This window comes from Vigna umbellata, chromosome 5 (genome assembly GCF_029865625.1).
Source record: "Vigna umbellata cultivar VRB3 chromosome 5, Vumbellata_1.0, whole genome shotgun sequence".
Classification (NCBI taxonomy): domain Eukaryota; kingdom Viridiplantae; phylum Streptophyta; class Magnoliopsida; order Fabales; family Fabaceae; genus Vigna; species Vigna umbellata.
In genome coordinates this window covers 64,114,982-64,136,760 of record NC_142169.1, presented here as the reverse complement: position 1 = coordinate 64,136,760, position 21,779 = coordinate 64,114,982, and the positions used below count along the sequence as shown (strand labels likewise).

Sequence of the window (21,779 nt, the reverse complement as noted above, 5' to 3'; positions counted from 1 at the left end):
ATACTTTCTCTCTTCCAATTAAGCTTTAATCTCAATAACTTATCTTGCTTGTGGTAGAAATCTGAACTTTGCAGAGCATTTATAGGCCAATGATCTGAAATTAAATTAATTGAGTTGAGACATAAGTACCTCTAAATATTCTACTTGTTACCACCAAATTATGAAACAAGAGAACTGTAATTTCTTTACTTTCATGGAACATGGACCATGCATTAATTCTCTGAAATATTGCTTACCCTGGGAATGATTCACCAGTATTTTCGTTCTTATTTTTTTATTAAATTTATTATATTGGGAGAGAAGTGAAATTTTATAAAATATCATTATAAACAGTATCAAAGAATTAACAATATCCAACACACTCTCCTTCTCCATATTGTAGTTAATTATGCTAATTCTCACGTTTGAGTTAGTTAAGATAAACTGGATATGAGGCAAATACTACCTCCAGATTAAAGAAAAATATTCAATCCTAGCCTTAACAATACTCTTCTTTTATTTGAAAATCTGATTAATCCTCGAATAATATAGTCTTTTTCTTTATAATTATATTTTTATTTCAAATATTCAAACATACACTTCAAATATCTAATTTAATCATAATTCACTAATTGACCAACCCAACCCAACTTATTTATTAACAAACTATAAAAATTTGAATCCGACTCTACCCACCATAGATTACTGAATTAAATGGACTCGCTAACTAGTTCACTTAATTACAATTTTTTTAAATAAAAAAATTATAAATTTTTTATAATTCAAATCTAAATTAATTTCACTTCGAAAATGATGATATTAAACTCAAGACAATTCAAAATAATAAAAAAAAGTACAATACAATCCATGTATAACAAGAATGATATTTTTTAAGATTTTATAAGATAATAAATTAATAAAATAAAATTAGGTGGATTAGTGAGTCAACTCGACTCACTATGGATAATTTAGCCAATTTAGAACCAATATAAAGCAAGATTCTCATTAATTTATAGTTTTCCTTCTTTATTACACATGAATGTTCTCAAGAATAAGTATGTGTTAAGTGAATATAGATTATTTAATAGATATCTCCATGAAGCATTTGATATTTGAGATATTATGAGTCAATTTGATCGGAATACCATATTAATGATTTTATTTGGGATATTGTTTTTCCTAACACAAACTAACACTTTTAATTATAAAAAGTATTTTTGTATTCATACCTCTTAATATTTTATATTAAATATAGTTAATATTTTAATTAATTACTTATTAAATTAAATATTATTTTTCTTTCTTAAATTTTTCGTTAATATTTACAAATTTCAATAAAAATAAGAGACATATATGTATTCTCTTACAATAACAAAGTATTGACCTGTAAGAAACGCATAAAATTAAGAAGATATAATACAAAGATTTGTCCACAAAAATAAGATAAATATACACATTTTTTTTATAAATAACAAGTATCGTCGAATTAAAAATGTATAAATTACTCCAGGCTAAGCACGTTTAACCATGGAGTTCTTATGGGTTAGGTTACCGAAAAGCAAATGCATTTTGGTGATATGAGTAGCCAAATCAATTCCTTTAAGATATCATTCAATTGTATAGTCTTATACCTATAGAGTCTCTAGATCCCTCTCATTCCGGTATATGTTTGATTCTTTCATGTGCCCCTTCCACTGAAAGTCTGCCAGAAGCCGCTCCTTGTCTATGTCCTTTGCACATCGTGCCTCTTGCACCGACGATCACTTCCACCCTTGTCAGTGCCCGTGTGTCGCACTTGATATTACGCTTAAGTTTTGTTAATCTAAGAGCAGTTGGTTACTAAAACTTTACGTACCTTTCTCAGATTTTATTTTTAAGAATATTATTTATATGATTATCCCCGTAAAAATAAAGAGAAATATATGCATTTATATAGAACTTTTTTTTCAATAAAATTCATGTATAATAAATGTTAACTAACTTAAATAAAGTTAATATAAAATAAATTTCAATTAATATTTATTTTTTATATTTACTGTATAAAATACTATATAGGTTTGAAATATTAAAAAAATTAAAATACTTGCTATAGGCGAATTATATTTATATTGCATTTCTTAAAATAATTTTATTGAAATGCTAAAAAACTTTGTGATAACACCTCTAAACTCATTTAAATTATGTTGCCTTCATCTTTTATGATATCATGCCGAACCCTATTAGGCAAATAGTGATTGACTAATTGTTTCAATTAAGTGTCCATTAATGTAATTTTGTTAGCATAGAGAATATAACATTCAATACAATTAATATATTTCTAGTGTAATGTTTTTAAAATGATAATTACTTGTTGTTCTTTAATTACTACTTTCTAAAATAAACTTATTATATAATTATTTTTTATTGAGAAAAAAAAATCATTTCATTTAATTTATCTATTTAGAGCTTCAGGCTGAAATAGATTTTATATTTTAAAAGATATTTTTACTTGATAAATATAATTGTAAATAAGAGATAAATCATTATATATGTCATATTAGAAATTAGGAAATATTTTTGTAACCCAACCATATTTATATATTATACTATTATTGTATAAAGAAGATTTTATTTTTTATACATTTTTTTCAACTTTATCCTTTAAATGACTCTTTATGTTATAAAGCAAATATCTTTTCTTTGGTATTAACAATGTTTCTATTAATGGATTTCAGTATAATATTTCAGTTTACTCTTTACATCTATCGACATGATTTTGATATGACATCATTCTCATCACTTTATCCCATGACCTTCACAAATATATCATGACATTTTTTGTCTCTGAATTTACTATGAAGAACCTTTGTCCTTTGAATTATTTTTTTTTGGATTACTGTGACAAGATATATAGGTGACTTGTTCCTCAATCAGAACACCCATAGTGACATCATTGCATACATTCGCATGACCTTTTGCAATCCTTTTGCTACTCTAATTGGTACTAAGCAAAAGCTTAGTATATCCTCTAACACACTTTATGAGAATCCCATTATGTATCGAAGTCTTGTCAATGTCTACAATATCTCACCTTCATTTGCCTTAACATTTCATATTTTGTTCAATAGTATGTTTTCACATGTATGCCTCCTGCAATGAGCACATGCTAGGCTTTAAACATATTTTGTGGGACGTTAAGGGAATCTTACAATATGGTTTGCACATCTATTAGACCTCTATTGAGAAACTTATTTCTTAAACTGATGTTGATTGCAGTGACGCTCCATATTTGGTTACTGTGCATTTCTTGGTGATAACCTCATTTCCTTATCTTCAAAGTTCTAGCATACTCTTTCTTGTTCTAGTGTAGAGGCTCAGTATCTATGTGTTGCAAATGTTGTTGTTGAATCTTGTCGACTCGTAATCTCCTATTAGAGCTTCATTTTCCTCTCTCGTGTTACTTTAGTATATTGTGATAATGATAGTGTCCTTTATCTATCTAATAATCCTCTACATCATCAATGCAAAAAACATATTGAGATGGATACTCACTTTGTTCGAGAAAAGGTAGCACGTGATTAGACACGAGTTCTTCGTGTCTGCCATTAGATCGTTGACATTTTCATCAAAGGCTTATCCTAAGTTCTTTTTTATGAATCTCCCGCTTAGAATGTGGGAGTGTGATAAAGTCCAAATTATTATTTTGAAATTATGTCAATTAATAATTAATCTCCATAATTAAGCTAATCAAATTCTTGTAATTAGGTTATTAAATATTTTGTAATTATGTTGTTAAATATTTTGTAATTATGTTGTGCATAATACATTACTAATTTAGGTCATACTCTTATGTATAAATACCTTTCTCCAATAAATTTGATCTCAATTTGAAGATGGATAATATTCCTCCATTTTGAAAAAAAGAAATAGAACTAATTTGAGTCAAAAAAAACATATATAAAGACTAAATTGAAATAAAATAATGACATTTGACATTACTCTACCATGTGGTATTGATTGTGTTACATGTCACATCAAAGACCTCACATGTAAAAACAAAATTTTTTGCAAAGAAAAATTAAAAATTAATATATATATATATATATATATATATATATATATATATATAGTATGTCATTAATAATTTTATTTTTTGAAAAGGACTTAATTAAAACACTTTTTCAAAAATAAAAATGCAATTAATATTTTTTGAAAATGAAAACCAACTTGAAACTTTCTCACTAAGATCAAACAAATAATTAAGTTTATTATTAAAAAAAACTAAGATCTATTTTAACATATGTAGAGAAAATATATCAAACGTTTATTTGGACAAACGTTCTTTTAAAAAAAAGTTTTAGTTGAAAAAAGTAAGTGAGATTTTTATAAGTTTCAAATAAATTATGTTCATAAAAGCTCTTATATGTTTCAATGTCTTTTTATTTTTTTAATTTGCTAATAAATTAATTTTAATTTATTGAGAAGTTTAATTTTTTAAAATTTTTCATAAAGAACTTTATCTAAATATATATCATAAAATAGTAAATTCATTAATTAAATAATTAAATAATTTTGACTTGTTTAAAAACTTAAAAGTTCAAGTGGAATCTACTACTTGTTTTAGGCTCAACGGATCATTTAAAAATCAAACTTAGCTCATTAGTCCACCAAAAAACCTAAAAAGTAGAAATATACCAAACCATTTTGTTAGATTTTCCAAACCTTTAAGTAGGTTAGCATATTCTTATTATATATCTATTATATTTTAATTTTATGTAGAAATTATGATAAAAAGAAGTTATTCGGCGCACCATTGTTATTTCTTATTATATATCTATTATATTTTAATTTTATGTTAGTATACATATAATTTAGTATTTGTACACATATAAGTTTATGAATATTAATATGTGTTCTCTACACTCAATACTCTTGTATACTTTTAAGAATAAGTACTAAGAATATTTTAAATATATTTTTATTTTTCAACCTTTTAAAACATCTTTAAAGAAAAAAATTGTGAAAGAAGATTTAATTTTCAAAATTAACTCTGATGTTATCTTAATAGACTTATAAATACCTATTATTGATTTCATAAAATAATGTTCATAGATACATTCATATAAAAAGGCTAAGATCATATCTCCTAATTAATAAGAAAATAAATAATTGTGATAATAATATCTCAATATTTCCTTTTGAAGCATGAAGATCTTGAATGTTTTGTTTAAACTAAAAAAAAGTCTTTATAAAAATACTATTTATACCTTGATAAAAACATGAGAGACAAATGATGCCAGAAGTTACTTTATTACGAGAAAAATGATAATTAATTTCAGTATGTGTTGTTTTTTTATGAAAAACTGAATTCTGAATTGATCATCACATACAATTACATCCTGTCATAAAATAATTTTTTTTATACAAAAAGAATAAAAACCTAAATATGCATTTGTTATCTATTATTAATATTAGTGAAATACATGTGTACGTGTGTTAACTTTTTTATCATAGATAGTTTTCATTTATTTTGTAAATGATTTTGGTTTATTTAATTTTATAAAAATATTAAATTAAAAAATAGTTAAATAAAAAAAAACTTTAATTTTATTTTTTTTAAAACCACACTTAGATGGTAAAGTTGGAAAAAAAAGAATGAAAAGCAAAAAGAGGAATCCTCTATATATAATAATATAGAAGTACAGATATAATTCATGTGGTTGTTCCTCTATATATAATAATATAGGAGAACAGATATAATTCATGTGGTTGTATTACAAAATATTTCCTAATTTCTAATATGACATATATAATCATTTATCTCTTATTTACAATTATATTTATCAATTTACAATATATAATCTACAATAGTCTGAAGCTCTAAATGGATAAATTAAATGAAATGATTTTTTTTCTCAATAAAAAATAATTATATAATAAGTTTAGTTTAGAAAGTAGTTATTAAAGAACAAATAATTCTCATTTTAAAAAAATTACACTAGAAATATATTAATTGTATTGAATGTTATATTCTCTATGCTAACAAAATTACATAATGCACACTTAATTGAAACAATTAGTCAAGCACTATTAGGTAAACATGCTAGTGCGTAATAGGGTTCGGCATGATATCATAAAAGATGAAGGCAACATAATTTAAATGAGTTTAGCAGTCGTTATCACAAAGTTTTTATGCATTTCAATAAAATTATTTTAAGAAATGCAATATAAATATATTCGCCTATAGCAAGTATTTTAATTTTTTTAATATTTCAAAACTATACAGTATTTTATACAGTAAATATAAAAAATAAATATTAATTGAAATTTATTTTATATTAATTTTATTTAAGTTAGTTAACATTTTTATACATGAATTTTATTGAAAAAAAAGTCTATATATATCTTCTTAATTTTATTCGTTTCTCACACTTAGATACTTGTTATTTAGAAAATAAAAAATGTATATATTTCTCTTTATTTTTATGGGATATTCATATAAATACTATTCTTAAAAATAAAATCCGAGAAAGGTATGTAAAGTTTTAGTAACCAACTTCTCTTAGATTAACAAAACTTAAGCGTAATATCAAGGATATCAATGTAATTATTCTTAAGTAAACAATTTTTTTTAAAAAAAATTATACATTTTTAATTCGACGATACTTGTTATTTATAAAAAAAATGTGTATATTTATCTTATTTTTGTGGACAAATATTTATATTATATCTTCTTAATTTTATGCATTTCTTACCGGTCAATACTTTGTTATTGTAAGCAAATACATATGTCTCTTATTTTTATTGAAATTTGTAAATATTAATGAAAAATTAAAGAAAGAAAAATAATATTTAATTTAATAAGTAATTAATTAAAATATTAACTATATTTAATATAAAATATTAAGAGATATGTATACAAAAATACTTTTTATAATTAAAAGTGTTAGGAAAAAAAATCATTCCAAATAAAATAATTAATATGATATTCCGATCAAATTGACTCATAATATCGCAAATATCAAATGCTTCATGGAGAAATCTATTAAATAATCTATATTCACTTAGCCCATACTTATTCTTAAGAACATTCATGTGTAATAAAGAAGGAAAATTATAAATTAATGAGAATCTTGCTTTATATTGGTTCACATTGGCTAAATTATCTACACATTTATCTTCTTTTCTAAAACCGTCTAAAAGGTTAAAATTCAAACATTTACTTATGTTAAGACAGCAATTTCATCTATTATATTATAATACTATTAGAATTTTTAAAAGAAAATTCATTATAAAATTTATTTCCAACTAGAGCTGTAAAAATGGGTTATAACCCACAGACTAATTCGGCTCACCACGTGTTCGAGTTAGGTTTAAAAACAAAAATTTCAACATGGTTCATTTAAACGCGACTCATTTGGGTTACTAACCCACCTAATTTATTTTATTAATTTATTATCTTATGAAACCCTAAAAAATATCATCCTATTTTGTATTGTCTTGAGTTTAACACATTTTGGGAGTGAAATTTATTTAGATTTGAATTATAAAAAGTTTATAGCTTTTTTTTATTTAAAAAAATTGTAATTAAGTGAATTAGTGAGTCAACCCGTTTAACCGACCAATTTGTGATGGGTCGAGTCGAATTTGAATTTTTATAACTCACTAAATGAGCTGGATTAGGTTGGTCACTTAATAGATTACAATTAGATTAGATATTTGAACCGTATGTTTGAATTTTTTAAATAAAAATATAATTATAAAGAAAAAGACTATATATTATATGAGGATTAAACATATTTTCATATAAAAGAAGTGTATTGTTAAGGAGAGATTGAATATTTTTCTTTAATCTGGAGGTATTAGTTGCTTCATATCCAGTTTATCTTAACTAAGTCAAACGTGAGAATTAGCGTAATTAACAATAATATGTCTTTCACTAAAAGAGTGGAAAGGGATTTAGTAATCTTCAAAAAAAATCTTTAATGTATCACCAATAAAACCTATCATGACCAAGAAAGTTTCTAACCTCCTTTACATTTGTAGGAGGTGACAATTTGTCTGTTCAGATGTGAAGAAAATAGTAAGAGTGATAGAGAATGAAAGGTTTTAAGCTTTTCTGGGTGAATGTTTGGTGAAGGTAACTCAATATTTTTAAAATAAAATTAAAATAATCAAACAAATTATATAAATAGATAATACAATTTATTAATATAGATAAAAAAATGGTTTAAAATGTTATTTTATTTACTTAAGGAGAAGCCCTAGTAATATAACAATTTAGGATTCCGAGTCCTAAATACTAATAAGCAGGGCTAGCATCTATCTGTAATTTATTTTATACTTTTATATTCTTGTAGCGTTTTCTTTCATTCAGGGATATTTTGAAATGAGATCGATTACATTTGGAAATGTTCATTACAGAGGAACGTAGGGGGTGGCGTAAGAAATTTAAAGGATGTTTAGGCCCAATAATAAGTGTGTAAATAAAAGAAGAAAATACAGAGGGCTTGAACCAAGCCAGCCCATTTTACTTAACATAGGGTGAAGGAGTGATGAAAGTGACAGAAATCAACCACTTTGAATAAAAAAAAGAATCAAGCCCCAATTCTGAGAGAAATCAATACTTGTCGTTTTTTACTTTATGCTATGCTATTAAAATTAGCATAGAAAAATAAGGGGAAATCCTGTCGTTTTTTTTTAAATAATCAAAATAACTGATATCAGACAATTTGTCAAATCCTATAAACAAATTCAGCACATTTTGTTATTATACTTCATTCAGTAACCTTGTAAGTGCATTATTATTCTCAAACCCCTCATCAACTCAATTATAGAAAATAGAATTGAAAACATAAATTTTTCATTTCGTTAGATCATTTTTAGATCTAACCAAGTAAAATAAATGAAACATAACAACTTGAATAGCATATTGTAAACAAAAACCGGCAAATCATAATTAACATTGTTAAATGTTCTTGTGCTGGTTTTTCCTAACCAGCGTCATGTTCGAAATGTGAGAGTGTCTATCATCAACTGCAGAATACTAACTATAAAGCTTTTGTTCTTGTTTCTTCCTACTCATAATGAAATGAAAACATTCACGAGGAAATAACTGTTTTTTCCTACTCAACAAATATTTTCTTTTTCCCACTCATAATTTTCTTTATTTCATCTTTTGTTTTTCCCGGAACATTCTCATTCCTTTTTGTCTTACATTTGTATGTAATTAGACTGATAAAACTAAAGATGGGTAAAAAATACCAATTCAAAACGAGGAATACAAATCTTTCTAGGGCTTGGTTCCTCTCATAGGACTGTACATAGAATGATTTCCACCATAGTTAAACTAACGAAACGCAAGTGTATTAATTGAAAATCTATTAGAATTTAGATAAACGGTTTACTTAATTCTACACTAAACAAAATATAAAAAATGATACGAAGAACACAAATAGAGAAAAAGAATAAATTAACAAAGGAAAGCAATAGTAGACCAAATAAATCGACAAAGGTATTACATATATTATGCACTGAGTGCTATAGAACAAATGCCTTAATATCTAAAGGTACACAAAACATTACACAGTTGGAGGCAGCATCATGTAGTAGTACTCAGTCAGAGGTTACCACAAGAAATATCAAAACGGCTGCAATAACGACTGGAAACACCATAAGCAAAGGAATTCCTGGTGGTGTAGAAGTACCCATCAGAAGTGGGCCAACCAGAAGAATGGCTGCAATGATCAAAAATATCACAACTGAACCATGACCCCATACTTCAGGTTGCCTCATTTTTTTCTTAGAAAAAATAAGACAAAATCTGCAGACTATGTTCTAAAATATGTTGGTGAAATGGAAAGAAATAACTTAACGGTGTATGCAATGTTTGTGTGTTGTGACCTATATATAGAGTTGGAGAGGTGAAGTTTATTGGTGGCGGTTGGCGAAAAGATGAGCGGATAAAAGCGGTTGGCTATGGCAATTGCAATGTTTGGTGTTGGCTATGAAAGGATACGACTGGAACAGTCTCAATTCTCCATACTAATTCCATATCTAACTCATAAATAAAATGGAAACAATTTAGTGCTTCCAAAATAAAGTAACTACTTATTTTAAATTTTAATTATGATATACTTTATATTAAAATAATATGTTTTTACTATAAATTTTAGTTGCATAAGATCAATATTTATTATTTGCATGGTTCATGGAAAAATGGGGTCAGTTTAGTTAATTTTATTTTTATTTTTTTAATGTATTTTATATATTTATAAATAAATTAAAACATATTAATTGTATAAATATTTTCTAAGTTTTTAATTAATTTATTAATATTCTTAATTAAATGAATTACAATATAATTATCACATTTACCTGTTAAATTATCTATTATAACTAAATTCTACCATGATGCCATGTAGATTCTACCCTTTTGCTGGAGGTAAGTTGATCGAAAGGATTCGGAAAATGTGTTTTGAGAAAGTTGTTCACATATATGGAAGTTAGCTGGTTCGATAAGCTGAACATTCAAGTGGGTGCACTTGGTTCGCTGGTTCAAAATGTTTGAGCCCCATTTATATATATATAGTTAAATATTATTATCTCCTTTGTATGAAAACCACCTTGGTAGAGTAGAAAAGCAACCATTGCAGCAGTAAGTTGGGTTACCTCAGCTGCACCAGGAGTTTCAAATCGAGCATACCACTGCCATAATGGAACTCATGCATGGCTATGTAGCCTTCTTTGGTTGGACTAACAAATCAATTTTTTTATCACTATACCAACACGGGCTTTGAACGAGAGGTTCACCGATCCTAGTTCTTTGCAATATACCACATACCAATTTTTTTATCACTATACCAATTTTTTTATCACTATACCAACATGGCTATGTTAACTAATTCTTACTACATCCATCCAATTACGGCTAAGGACTTATGAGTTTAGAGATTTAGAGTTTAAGATTTAAGGTTAAGCTTCGGTTTAGGAATTTTGTTTAAAGGTTAGGGTTTATGAGTCAGGGTTTAGGATTTAGGGTTAGGTTATATTTTAGGGTTTAGAGTTAAGGTTTATGGTTAGAGTTAGGGTTAGGGTTAGGGTAATGGTTATGGTTAGGGTTAGGGTTTATGGTTAAAGTTAGGGTTAGGTTTACGGTTTAGATTAGGGTTTAGGATTTTGGTTTAAGGTTAGGGTTAGGATTAAAGCTTAGGGTTAGGGTTAAGGTTTAGGGTTTAAAGTTAGGGTTTAGGGTTAAAATATACAATTTAGGGTCATGTATTAAGTTTTGGATTTAGGGTTAGGGTTTAGGGTTAGGGTTTACACTTAAAGTTAGGGGTTAGGGTTATGGTTAGAGTTTATTGCTAAGGTTTTAGGTTTTATAATTTAGGGTTATGGTTAGGGTTAGATTTAGGGTTTACGGTTTACAATTTAGGATTTAAGGTTTAGGAATTAGTGTTAAAGTTAGGATTAGGGTTAAAGTTTAGGGTTTGTGGTTTACGGTTAGAATTACGGTTAGGGATAAGCTTAGGGTTTAGGGTTTTTGGGTTAGAGTTTATGGTTTAAGGTTAGGGTTTGGGTTTAAGGGTTAAGGTTAGGGTTTAGGGTTAGGGTTTAGGGTTAGGGTTATGGTATGTGTTTAGGGTTTAGAGTAGGGTTAGGGTTTGGGTTTAAGGTTTAAGGTTAGGGTTTAGGGTTAGGGTTATGGTATGTGTTTAGGGTTTAGAGTAGGGTTAGGGTTTACAGTTTAGGGTTTAGGGTTTACGATTTATGGTTTAAGGTTTAGGGCTTAAGGTTTATGGTTTAGGGATCAGGGTTCATGGTTTATGGTTCACGGATTAGGTTTTAGGGTTTAGAGTTTATAGATTAAGGTTTAGGGTTTGGGGTTTAGGGTTTGGAGTTCGGTGTTAAGGGTTCAGGGTTTGGGGTTTATGGTTTAGGATTTATGGTTTAAGGTTATGGGTTTAGTGTTTATGATTTATGGTTTAGGGTTTGTGATTTAGGGTTTATGGTTTATGATTTAGAGTTTAGTGTTTAGGGTTTATGGTTTAGGGTTTAGAGTTTATGGTTTATGATTTTCGGTTTAGGGTCTAGGGTTTATGATCTAGGGTCTAGGGTATAGGGTCTAGGGTCTAGGGTTGAGGGTTTAGTGTTTAGGGTTTAGGGTTTATGGTTTATGGTTTACGGTTTAGGGTTAGGATTTGGGGTTTAGGGTTTGGGGTTTTGGGTTTTGGGTTTTGGGTTTTGAGTTTTGGGTTTTGAGTTTTGGGTTTAGAATTTATGATTTTGAGTTTAGGGTTTATTGTTTAGGGTTTAAGATTAGAGTTTGAGTTATGGTATATACATATACGTACATACATATGTAAAAGTTATATATATATATATATATATATATATATATATATATATATATATATATATATATATATATATATATATATATATATATTAGTGTTACATAACGCCTGTCTTCAACATATAATAATAGAAATATAATCCTGGTGGTGTAGAAATATAAAAATACCGATAATAAAGGAAGAACTTTATGGAAAACTTGAAAACCTAACTTTATAAGAATGGGTACGAACTGAAAACATGAAACTGAAAACAGAATTGACCGTTCAAACATATTTTGGATATGAAAACAATATTGAAACACAATTAAAACAAAGATTAGAATGCAGAATTTAAAAATCAAAGAACAGTGGCCAGAAAAGTTTTAGCTAACTTTCTAATTTTTAACAATTATAAATCGAAACTTTTATGAAATGATTAGAACAGATATACTAACATGAAAACAAATTAAGGAAAAAATTTGCAATGAAAAACATATTATAAAACTGGAAACCAAGAAATGGGTTTATAGAATTAAATAAATGAAAATGGGTTTTTTAAATCTAAAACCGAAGTTGAGTTATGATCATTCAACCTTTATTGACTGCCAATGATTCATTTCTGAACTATTGGAATACAGTGATCATTTCAGATTCCAAAGAACTCAATTCTTGGTTGAAAAACTGAGTCTAGCAAAGTGCACAGATGAAAATCAAGTGATCATTCCTAAAGATTTTGATTCTAATTCAAAACTAAAAAAATGGGTTTGATTTATTATGTGTAAAATGTAAATTGGCGTAAACTGTAAATTGAAATTGTAAATGAATAAAAGTAAACAGACCAACAACAAAGCAATGCAAGAAAATCAGAAATTGAATTGGATTAAGAACTGAGTATATAGAACCTGGTTTAGAAGTACAAAATACAATGACGTTCTTGATTGCTTTGCTAACTTCGTAGTCTAAGATAGTAAGAGACACAGAGAAAATGCTCTCCCAAAACCCAGAAAACGAAAACTAAAAACTAAAAACTAAAGAAATGTTTGATGTGTATTCTAATGTTGTGATGGTGTGTGGTTCGATCAAGGCCTTATATAGGCAGAAACTCTATTAGACAGATCCTGTTTTTCAAGATTTATTCAACTAATCTAAACTAACTCAGCTTTGTTAGTAAGTCTTCGACTTCCTTAAATCCAAGCGGTTAAGTTCACTCTTCGTGCAGTTTTAATTTATTACAAATACATATATAAACATGAATAGTTTTAATGAATGTTTTTAAAATTTCATATCTTTTATCATATATATATATATATATATATATATATATATATATATATATATATATATTAAAATAATTTATTTTAATTTAGAAATTATTTTAGGTTAATAGGCAATTTTGGAATTTTTGTTTAACTTCTTGTCTTGAAATTGAGGATACAAAAATGAGAATGTAAAAGTGTTTGTGAAATTTGTGAAAAAGTATTCTCAAACTACACAATTTTTTTGCTGAGGTAATAATGAGTACTTTAACTCATGAAGTTTGATAGTTTTCGTATTATATACGAACATGTGATAGACATAACAAACATCGCAATAAAACTCAAGTTTCATTAAATGGAAGTGGATAAAAGTTTTCTTATTCAATTCATCTTAAACTTGTTACCATGGTCTGTCTCAAATGAATTATAACACTATGAAAAATAAATGGTATAATTTAAAATATGTGAAATTTGAATATGCATCACCGGCCACCACCAATTCTTGGGTGCAGGAAGGAAACAAGTAAGGATGAAGAAAGCAATTTCCTAGATTTAGGAATTCCTGTGGGCTGATTTGGAAAATTTTCAATTGAATCTAGGACATTTTTTTCTGTACTCCTTGGAATGGAATGGTGAAATGAGCAGTTTGTCTGTATTTTTTTCACTTTATCTTTTTTCTCTTCTTACACCAATTATGCACCCCTAAGGCTAAGGAACCCTATAATTCCCAAATTTTGTAATCAAATTATCACTCATAAGAACCCTATACTTTCACCCTCACAAAATCTAACATCAATTTGTGGATATCTATCATCAATCTATAATGCTTGTTCGCAATTCGATCTCCAAGCAGTAATTACAATCTTCTATGCCGTTCACTATAACGAGCTGCACTGTCTGAAGCCTTTCTTCATTGTTGTCAAATATGTTACTTAGCCAATAAATTCAATCGAGTATTGACCTGAAAAATACATGTCATATATATAATTTATAATACGAACTCCCATTAATCATAGATTAAATTTAGAATTTTTAAATTTATAGAGATGAGGTTGCAGAAAGAAGTGTCCTTGATTATAAAAGTATAATTCTGTAATATTCTCCCACAAATCTACTTGTTATTTTTCTTTTTCTTCTTTTGGATTTTCTACCCTTCTTCACCATCTATTTATATATCTTTTCTCGATTTTTTTATTGACTTCAAGTTAATTTGGGTGTCAAATTTTGGAATCTCCCTCAGTGTTGTTTTTAAACTATATTCTATATATAGATGATTACCATTAACAATAATCATCTCTCAGACATTTAAAATTTTCATCTGTGACTTTCATAAGAGCAAACCAACAAATTCTAAAGATAAAGTTCGGAATTTTGAATTTATTGAATATGAAAATTATTTCATCTTTCACAACTTCACCGATTTTTCTCTCTTTCTCTATTTACATTGGACATTTAAAAAGAATGAATAGGGTAAAATTTTCCCAACATCATTTGCTAGTTATGGAAAATGTTCATCTTCAGCCTCCCCATCAATGGCAGTTTCACCAAACGAAGATTGCAAGAAAAATGGAATAGAAAAGAACGAAGATGGGAATAAAAATTATGCATAGAAGCAAGAAAACTGGAGGTTCTGGAGCCATCAAGTTGGGGAACATCAATACTGAGAATAGTAACAGAAACAACATCAGCAACATTGCTAAAGCTCTGTTGTCTCCGCATCTGTCGTGATGCATCTCCTTCCAAGTTCGTTGCTATGCTTTTGCTTTCTACAGGAGACAGTGCACTTACATAGTAAATATGATTTTGTTATATAGTTATATGTGTCTGAGGTAACGCCAAAAAAAAAATTGTATTAAAGGAAACAATTGAAAAAGGTGAAAACAACTTTTTATGTTCATCAATTCTAATTAAAATTGATTGATTTGGATTGAATACATGTGATTATATGTATGTGAAAGAGGGGAAGAACCATTAACTTAAATTGGTTACTTACATTTATTATATATACCTTTTTCTACTCATATATATATATATATATAGTTACTACTATTTTCTAACGAGTACCGTTTTAGCAAAAATTATTATTTTAAGACAAGATTCTTCTCCCCCTGCATAAATTTTAATTAATAGATGAATTGAGATGCGTGTATCTTATCATGAAGAAAAAAAGAAAGTTATTCAGATGTTAGAGTATTAAGAATTTGACACTTTTAGAACCACTATGACTCAATCTTAAATTTTAATTGTCAATGTTTATGCAATTTTTCTTTTCTTTTGTCACTCATCTTTTTCATTTAAATTTAATGTCAAACATTCAACTTATATTTAGATTTATAGGAGACTTCCTTTCAAATGAGTTGAGTTTTGAAACAGTTTCTATTACAACAAAAACATACTTACTTCACCTATTTATCTTAACAAATTTTTCCTTGTTGGATTTTTACCAAAACAAAACTCCTATCACGATGGGACAACGAAAAATAATTTCTAAAAAGTACATAAGAGTTGTCATCATTATTTATTTGGAAAAACTACGAAAAAAATCATAAGATAAAAATATGGTTTACTAAATCGAATTTAAGATTTAGAAGTCAATTAGGTGTAGAGAATGTGTTCACCCTACAATGTTCGTTTAAATACTTTACCTTTAATTGATCCTTACAATCTCTATTAAGTTTATGAGGTCCCACTACTTATATGCTAATTATTTTCCTGATTTTTATGGAATGTAAGATTTCAAACTCACTTTTAATCATACCAATCTCTCCTTAATAGTTTTTCAGCCTAATATTAGTCATCTTACTTAATTTTTTATCCAATATTGGGTTTAGACTTAGTCCATCCTAAGAATCTTCCCTTCAATTGATTTTTCGATCATTTTTACTTATATACTAATATTCTTACTAGTTCATACTTAAATTCAAATAATTGTTTTGAATTAAAAAATAAGTCATTAGACAATTTTGAAATTTTTGGTTAACTTCTTATCTTATATCTTTATGTATTATATTTTATGACCATTTTTTTGAAATTGAATTCCAATAATATGTATTTAAAGGAAATTATTAATAATTACAAATTTAAAGAGTGTAATTTGTATATATTTTGATGAGTCTATATTTTTTTAATTAATCCATAAAAGAAATATGTATGAATATTGATATTTATAAAAACTAACAAATTTATCATAATAATATTTTATTATTTGATGAATTGTAAAAGATTATGATGATTGATTTATTATCAAACTCAATAAATTACCTAGACACAACAATGTGATTGATTGATAATTGTATGAAAATTAGTGATGTCAAAACGACTCATCCGGCTTGATCTAGTCCGACCCATCACGGATTCGTCATTTAACGAGTCAACCCAATTTAGCTCATTTATTAGCAAGTCAGAAAAATTCGAACTCGACTCGACCCACCACGGGTTGGTAGGTTAAACGGGTTGGCTTACTGGCTCATTTAATTACAATTTTTTTAAAATAAAAAAAAATTACAAAATCGGATGACTCGGGTTTAAATGAGTCAGGTTGAAAATTGACCCGCATGAAAATATATACTTTTTTCTAGTGTTGTCAAAATGGATTGTAACCCGCGGACCAACCTGACCCACCACAGGTTTGAGCCGGGTTGGATTTGAAAAAAATATAATTTTTTTATACGAGCTAGCTTTCAACCCGGCTCACTTAGAACTTGACTCACTTGGATTGAACTCATGTTGGCTCTCACCTAATTTAATTTAATTATTTATTATTTTGTATTTCAATATTATTAGTTAGCATTTTTTTTATTATATTGTAGGTGGGATAAAATAAAAACTAATCTAAATATGAATATTTTAAGTGTTTTTGTTTAAAATGAGTAAATATACAATAATATTACAATTTAAATTATAAATATTTTAAATCAAATTCTAATTAATTATCACAATTTGATAATTTAATAAGTATAAATAATAATTTTCTTAATTTATCTAGTTAAGAGTAGTAATTAATGAGTTTTAGATTTTAAAAATGTTTTTAATATAATTTGATCGACTTAGTTTCGCTCAATAAAATAATATTGTTTATTCTTTCTCAATAAAGTTGAAAACATATTATTTGATCAATACCTCTTTTTCTTTGAATGACATATTTTACTTTACATAATTTTAAAGGATAATTAATTGATTTAGTTTATTTTTTCGAATTCCATTTGTCATTGAAATAATATGACTAAAATAATAAACCTTCTAAAACTGTGTCTTTTGTTAACTATTTCATACATAAATAATAAAATTTCTAAAAAAAATATTGTAATTGTATTCTCACACAAATTTAAGTGATAGTTTTAGCATAATGATATGATTTTGACAAAGACCATAATTGGAGTGACAAACTTTAAAAAAAAAAAACAAACAAAAACCTAGAAAAAGAAAATCAAGTTAATTAAAAAAAACCAAAAAAAAAATATAAAAAATAAAAGGAAGGACCAATAAGTCTCACCGATGAAAATAAATATTTTAATTTCAACTTTCAAGTATACGCAGATTTAATCTTTATTTTATAAGTCTTTTAATATAATCTATATTAATAAATTAGAGATTCAATGTCAGTATTTAAAAACAAAAACTAAAGATAAGGTTATTAATATAAAAAAAATAAACTTTATCCACATAAAATAAAAAAATTGAAATTAGTCTTCTTTTTAATTATTATATCATCGTATTGAATGAAATCCAAACAAACTGGTGGATAAGCTAAAAAATGTGAGAGCCAAGACAGAGGAGAGCTCTAACAGATACTTCGGTATTAGGATTGCCAAGAGGTTCTTCATTGAATTATTGAATTATATATCAAAGCGCACACACTCACAAAAAATTGTACACATCTTTTACCGAAAATAAGGTTCCATATACAACCACATTCGAACCTTAATCACCATATGTCAAAAATAAAATATTACTCAGCTGTCGAGTGTTGAATGTGCTTCAAAAAGTTAAAACGAACGAGTGTAAAGATACCCGAGAGATGAAAGGAGAAAAGGAGAGAACACGTGAGGTGATAAAGAATCAGTAAGAAAAATAATTAAAAAAAAAAAAGGAAGAGGAATGTAAATATAATTGTGAATGAATCCAATACCCTAGGAGCAACATTCAAAAAGAATCATTCCATTTCAACATCATCTGGGGATACTTGTTACGGATTGTTACAAGGCATATAAAAATTATGCCAAATCCCTGTCAGTATTAAGATTGCATGTGAAGCTCTTATTTGAAGTTTCTGTTTTTGATGTTGGCTTTTCAGAAGAAGATCAACAGGTTTGTAAGGATACTCTGAGCCAGAGACAATTCTAACTGTTAGAAGGGATCTCCTCAACACATTTTTTTTTACTTGCCGTTACACCATCGTTTTGTTCGTGTTCTTCCTCTACCGTATTTTCTGCATTTCCTTCTGAATCGGATTGACATCTTTTCCGTTGAGGGATAACGGCGAAAAAAGATGTTTTCCAGTCCTTCGTCTCCAAGAACTTGAGTAATATTTCTACCACTTGATTCACAGTAAGAACCTGAAGGCTCGTCCGAGAAATAAGATGAATTAATACAAAAGGAAATTTGCATATTCTAAGTAGAAGACTATAATGTTGTCACTGGTCTGATATTAGAAGACTTTGCCGGGTAAAAGATCCCACCCAAACATCACGATCAACTCAACAGAAGGAAAGTAAAGAAAAACAAAGTGCAATGCCATAAGATGTCTATTGATTCTAATCATAGAAATTCCCCTTCTATGCTATATATAATGTCTCAAATTACTACACAAAACCTCAACCTATTGACAAATGTACTCCACCCTGTTAAATGACTTGGATATTAATCTCATCCCCAAAGACTAATTTGTAGAGATTCACAGAACAAAGCTTTCAGGAACTAAAGCAACAGAAGTTATCATTATCAGAACGAAATGGTATAGTATTTACTATTTACCATTAGAGGAATAATACCTGAGAGCTAGACATCTTCATGAAATTTCCTATAGGGAGTTTAGCCGTTTGGATCCCTTGCTCTTGTGCTTTCTTCAACGTTATGCCCTTCCAACGGTTCCTATCCACCAACCCGCCAATAATATAAAACTTCTTCAAATCAAGTTCTTCAAGAACAATCTCTGAATCCGCAGTGAGATAAACCAAATCCTCCTTTCGATCACACAAGGCTTCAATGTAAGACCTATTCTCCTTCTCAATTATCCATTTATCAAACCCCGGAATCCGCTTCAATGCACTATCCATTTCCCCGTCGCAGCCAGTGAGCCAAAGATGCGCAGGAGAAGCGCACCTTCCATTCACAGCATAACAATACATAACCTGCAAATTCAATAACCGCACCATTAACAGATCCATTATTCGTTAAGAATCATAAGGACTTATAAGAGAAAAAAATTTCAATAAAAATAAAATTAACTTCTTCACAAATTAAAATTAGTTTACGCAAAAGTTTAAAAATAAAATTGAAGACATATGAGAGAGTTTATCCAAATTAATACCCTGTCTACAAACTAATTTTAATTTGAGGATGCCAATTTCATTTTATTCATCTTATTTTGTTTTCTCCTAGTTCTTTTGAAAAAGCCCATCCAAAGACGCCTTAGTCAAAACTACAAAGTTCAACTTGAGATTCTGTTTACGCAATCTCCGAAGGAAAACAAAAATCATGCCTAAACTATTTCGTAGAAGCTCTACTTTGTTAGCTTATTATGGATTTATGCAATCCTTATTTTCAATTTCTTCCTGTTATAGAGAAGCTTATTCAAACAGTATCTAGATTGCAGTTGCGACTACCTATCATTGTTATTGCGAGAAATGACGGATAAATGCACCCGTATTGCAGCCGCAGAGAGTATAAAAACCTTCACAATGTGATTGCAAATTGTTTATTCAAACCTTCTCAAGGTGAAATCCAGTATTTTGAGTTGAGGAACGAACCTGCTGAACGAGGCTGTGGATTTCGTTAGGGTTCATGAGGTGAGAAAACTGGAGATCGACGACGACGTTTTGACCTTGTTCTCTCGCTACAGTTAGTCTCTCTCTCTTGTTTTCTTTCTCCAGTGACCTCTTCTCCATTCTCTCCTTGCGGAGGGTTCTTCGAGACTCCAATAGCTTCGCTCTCTCCTCTTGGGAGACGCCGGCGAGGCTGTCTTCCCACTCCTTGCGCTTTCTCTCTACATCTCTTCGCTTCTGCTCCTTCGCCGCGGCTTTCTTCTCCGCCTTTTTCGCCTCAAACCTCTGCTGCTTTGCCAGCTTCTTCTGTGCGTTCTTCGAGAGCACCGGAGGATCCGCGTCGGTTTTTTCGTCGGCGTTTTGGTCAGTGTGGGGCCTTTTCAATTCCGTTGTCTGCGGTGGAGCGCCGGCGTCTCCGCCGCCGGGTGATTCCGGCATTTTGGATTAGGGATTTGTTGGAGACGCTCTCCGCGGAACTGCTTCCTTTAATTTGGTCAGTTTTATTTGCTCGTAGTTTTACTTTTCGAAAATAATAAACTGTCTTTGAGTTAATACACTTGCTTTGTAAGGGTCACTGAAAGATTTATGGGGACGATGAAATTAATTTGCTAATATTAATTAGTAATATATATATATATATATATATATATATATATATATATATATATATATATATGTATGTTATACGGTAATTAATTAAAATAATAATTTAAATATGATATGATGTTATTTGAAATATTATTGACTAATTATAATATTAGCGATAAATAATTATAAAAAAATTGTAGAATTTTTCTTTTCAAAAAATATGATGTACATTAAATTAGACAGCAACCATTCGAACTATAATTTAAATTCATATTTTTTGGAATAAAATGTGACTACTATAAAGAAAAATGCTTGAAATTAGACAATAAAAATGTTCCAAGAGTGCAAGAATTGCTGGAAAGCAATAAATGTTTGAATAAAACATGACAACTGTCAAAAAGTAAAAATACTCGGAGGGTACAACAATTTTTGGAGAGAGAAAATTTACTGTTCATCGATTTATTTTAAAATATGACCACACTAATTTCAACAACTAACCATGATGAAAAAGACATTGTAAATGCGTAATTTTACACTGATGATATATTCTTTGCAATGCAATTTATTACAAAGCAATGGTTAAAGAAATAGCTGGAGAATCTGATGTATGCATAATGTTCGTTCAATAAATCATAATCAACTTAAGAAAATATTAAATA

The 21,779-nt window shown here is 28.1% G+C and overlaps 2 protein-coding genes across 2 annotated transcripts; both read right to left on the bottom strand.

The window, feature by feature from the left end:
- Positions 1-9,573: 9,573 nt before the first annotated feature.
- Positions 9,574-9,753, bottom strand: LOC124819649 (uncharacterized). The gene has a single exon (XM_047291208.1). The coding sequence runs from the start codon at positions 9,751-9,753 to the stop codon at positions 9,574-9,576; it is 180 nt and encodes a 59-aa protein (XP_047147164.1).
- Positions 9,754-18,592: 8,839 nt separating this feature from the next.
- Positions 18,593-21,070, bottom strand: TRM10 (tRNA (guanine(9)-N1)-methyltransferase-like protein). Its single transcript, XM_047291314.2, has 3 exons — positions 20,518-21,070; positions 19,540-19,899; positions 18,593-19,104 (listed from the first exon to the last, which is right to left on the bottom strand). Exons 1-3 carry the CDS (start codon positions 20,968-20,970, stop codon positions 18,889-18,891), a joined length of 1,029 nt encoding a protein of 342 aa, XP_047147270.1. The 5' UTR covers positions 20,971-21,070; the 3' UTR covers positions 18,593-18,888.
- Between the last annotated feature and the right edge of the window lie 709 nt (positions 21,071-21,779).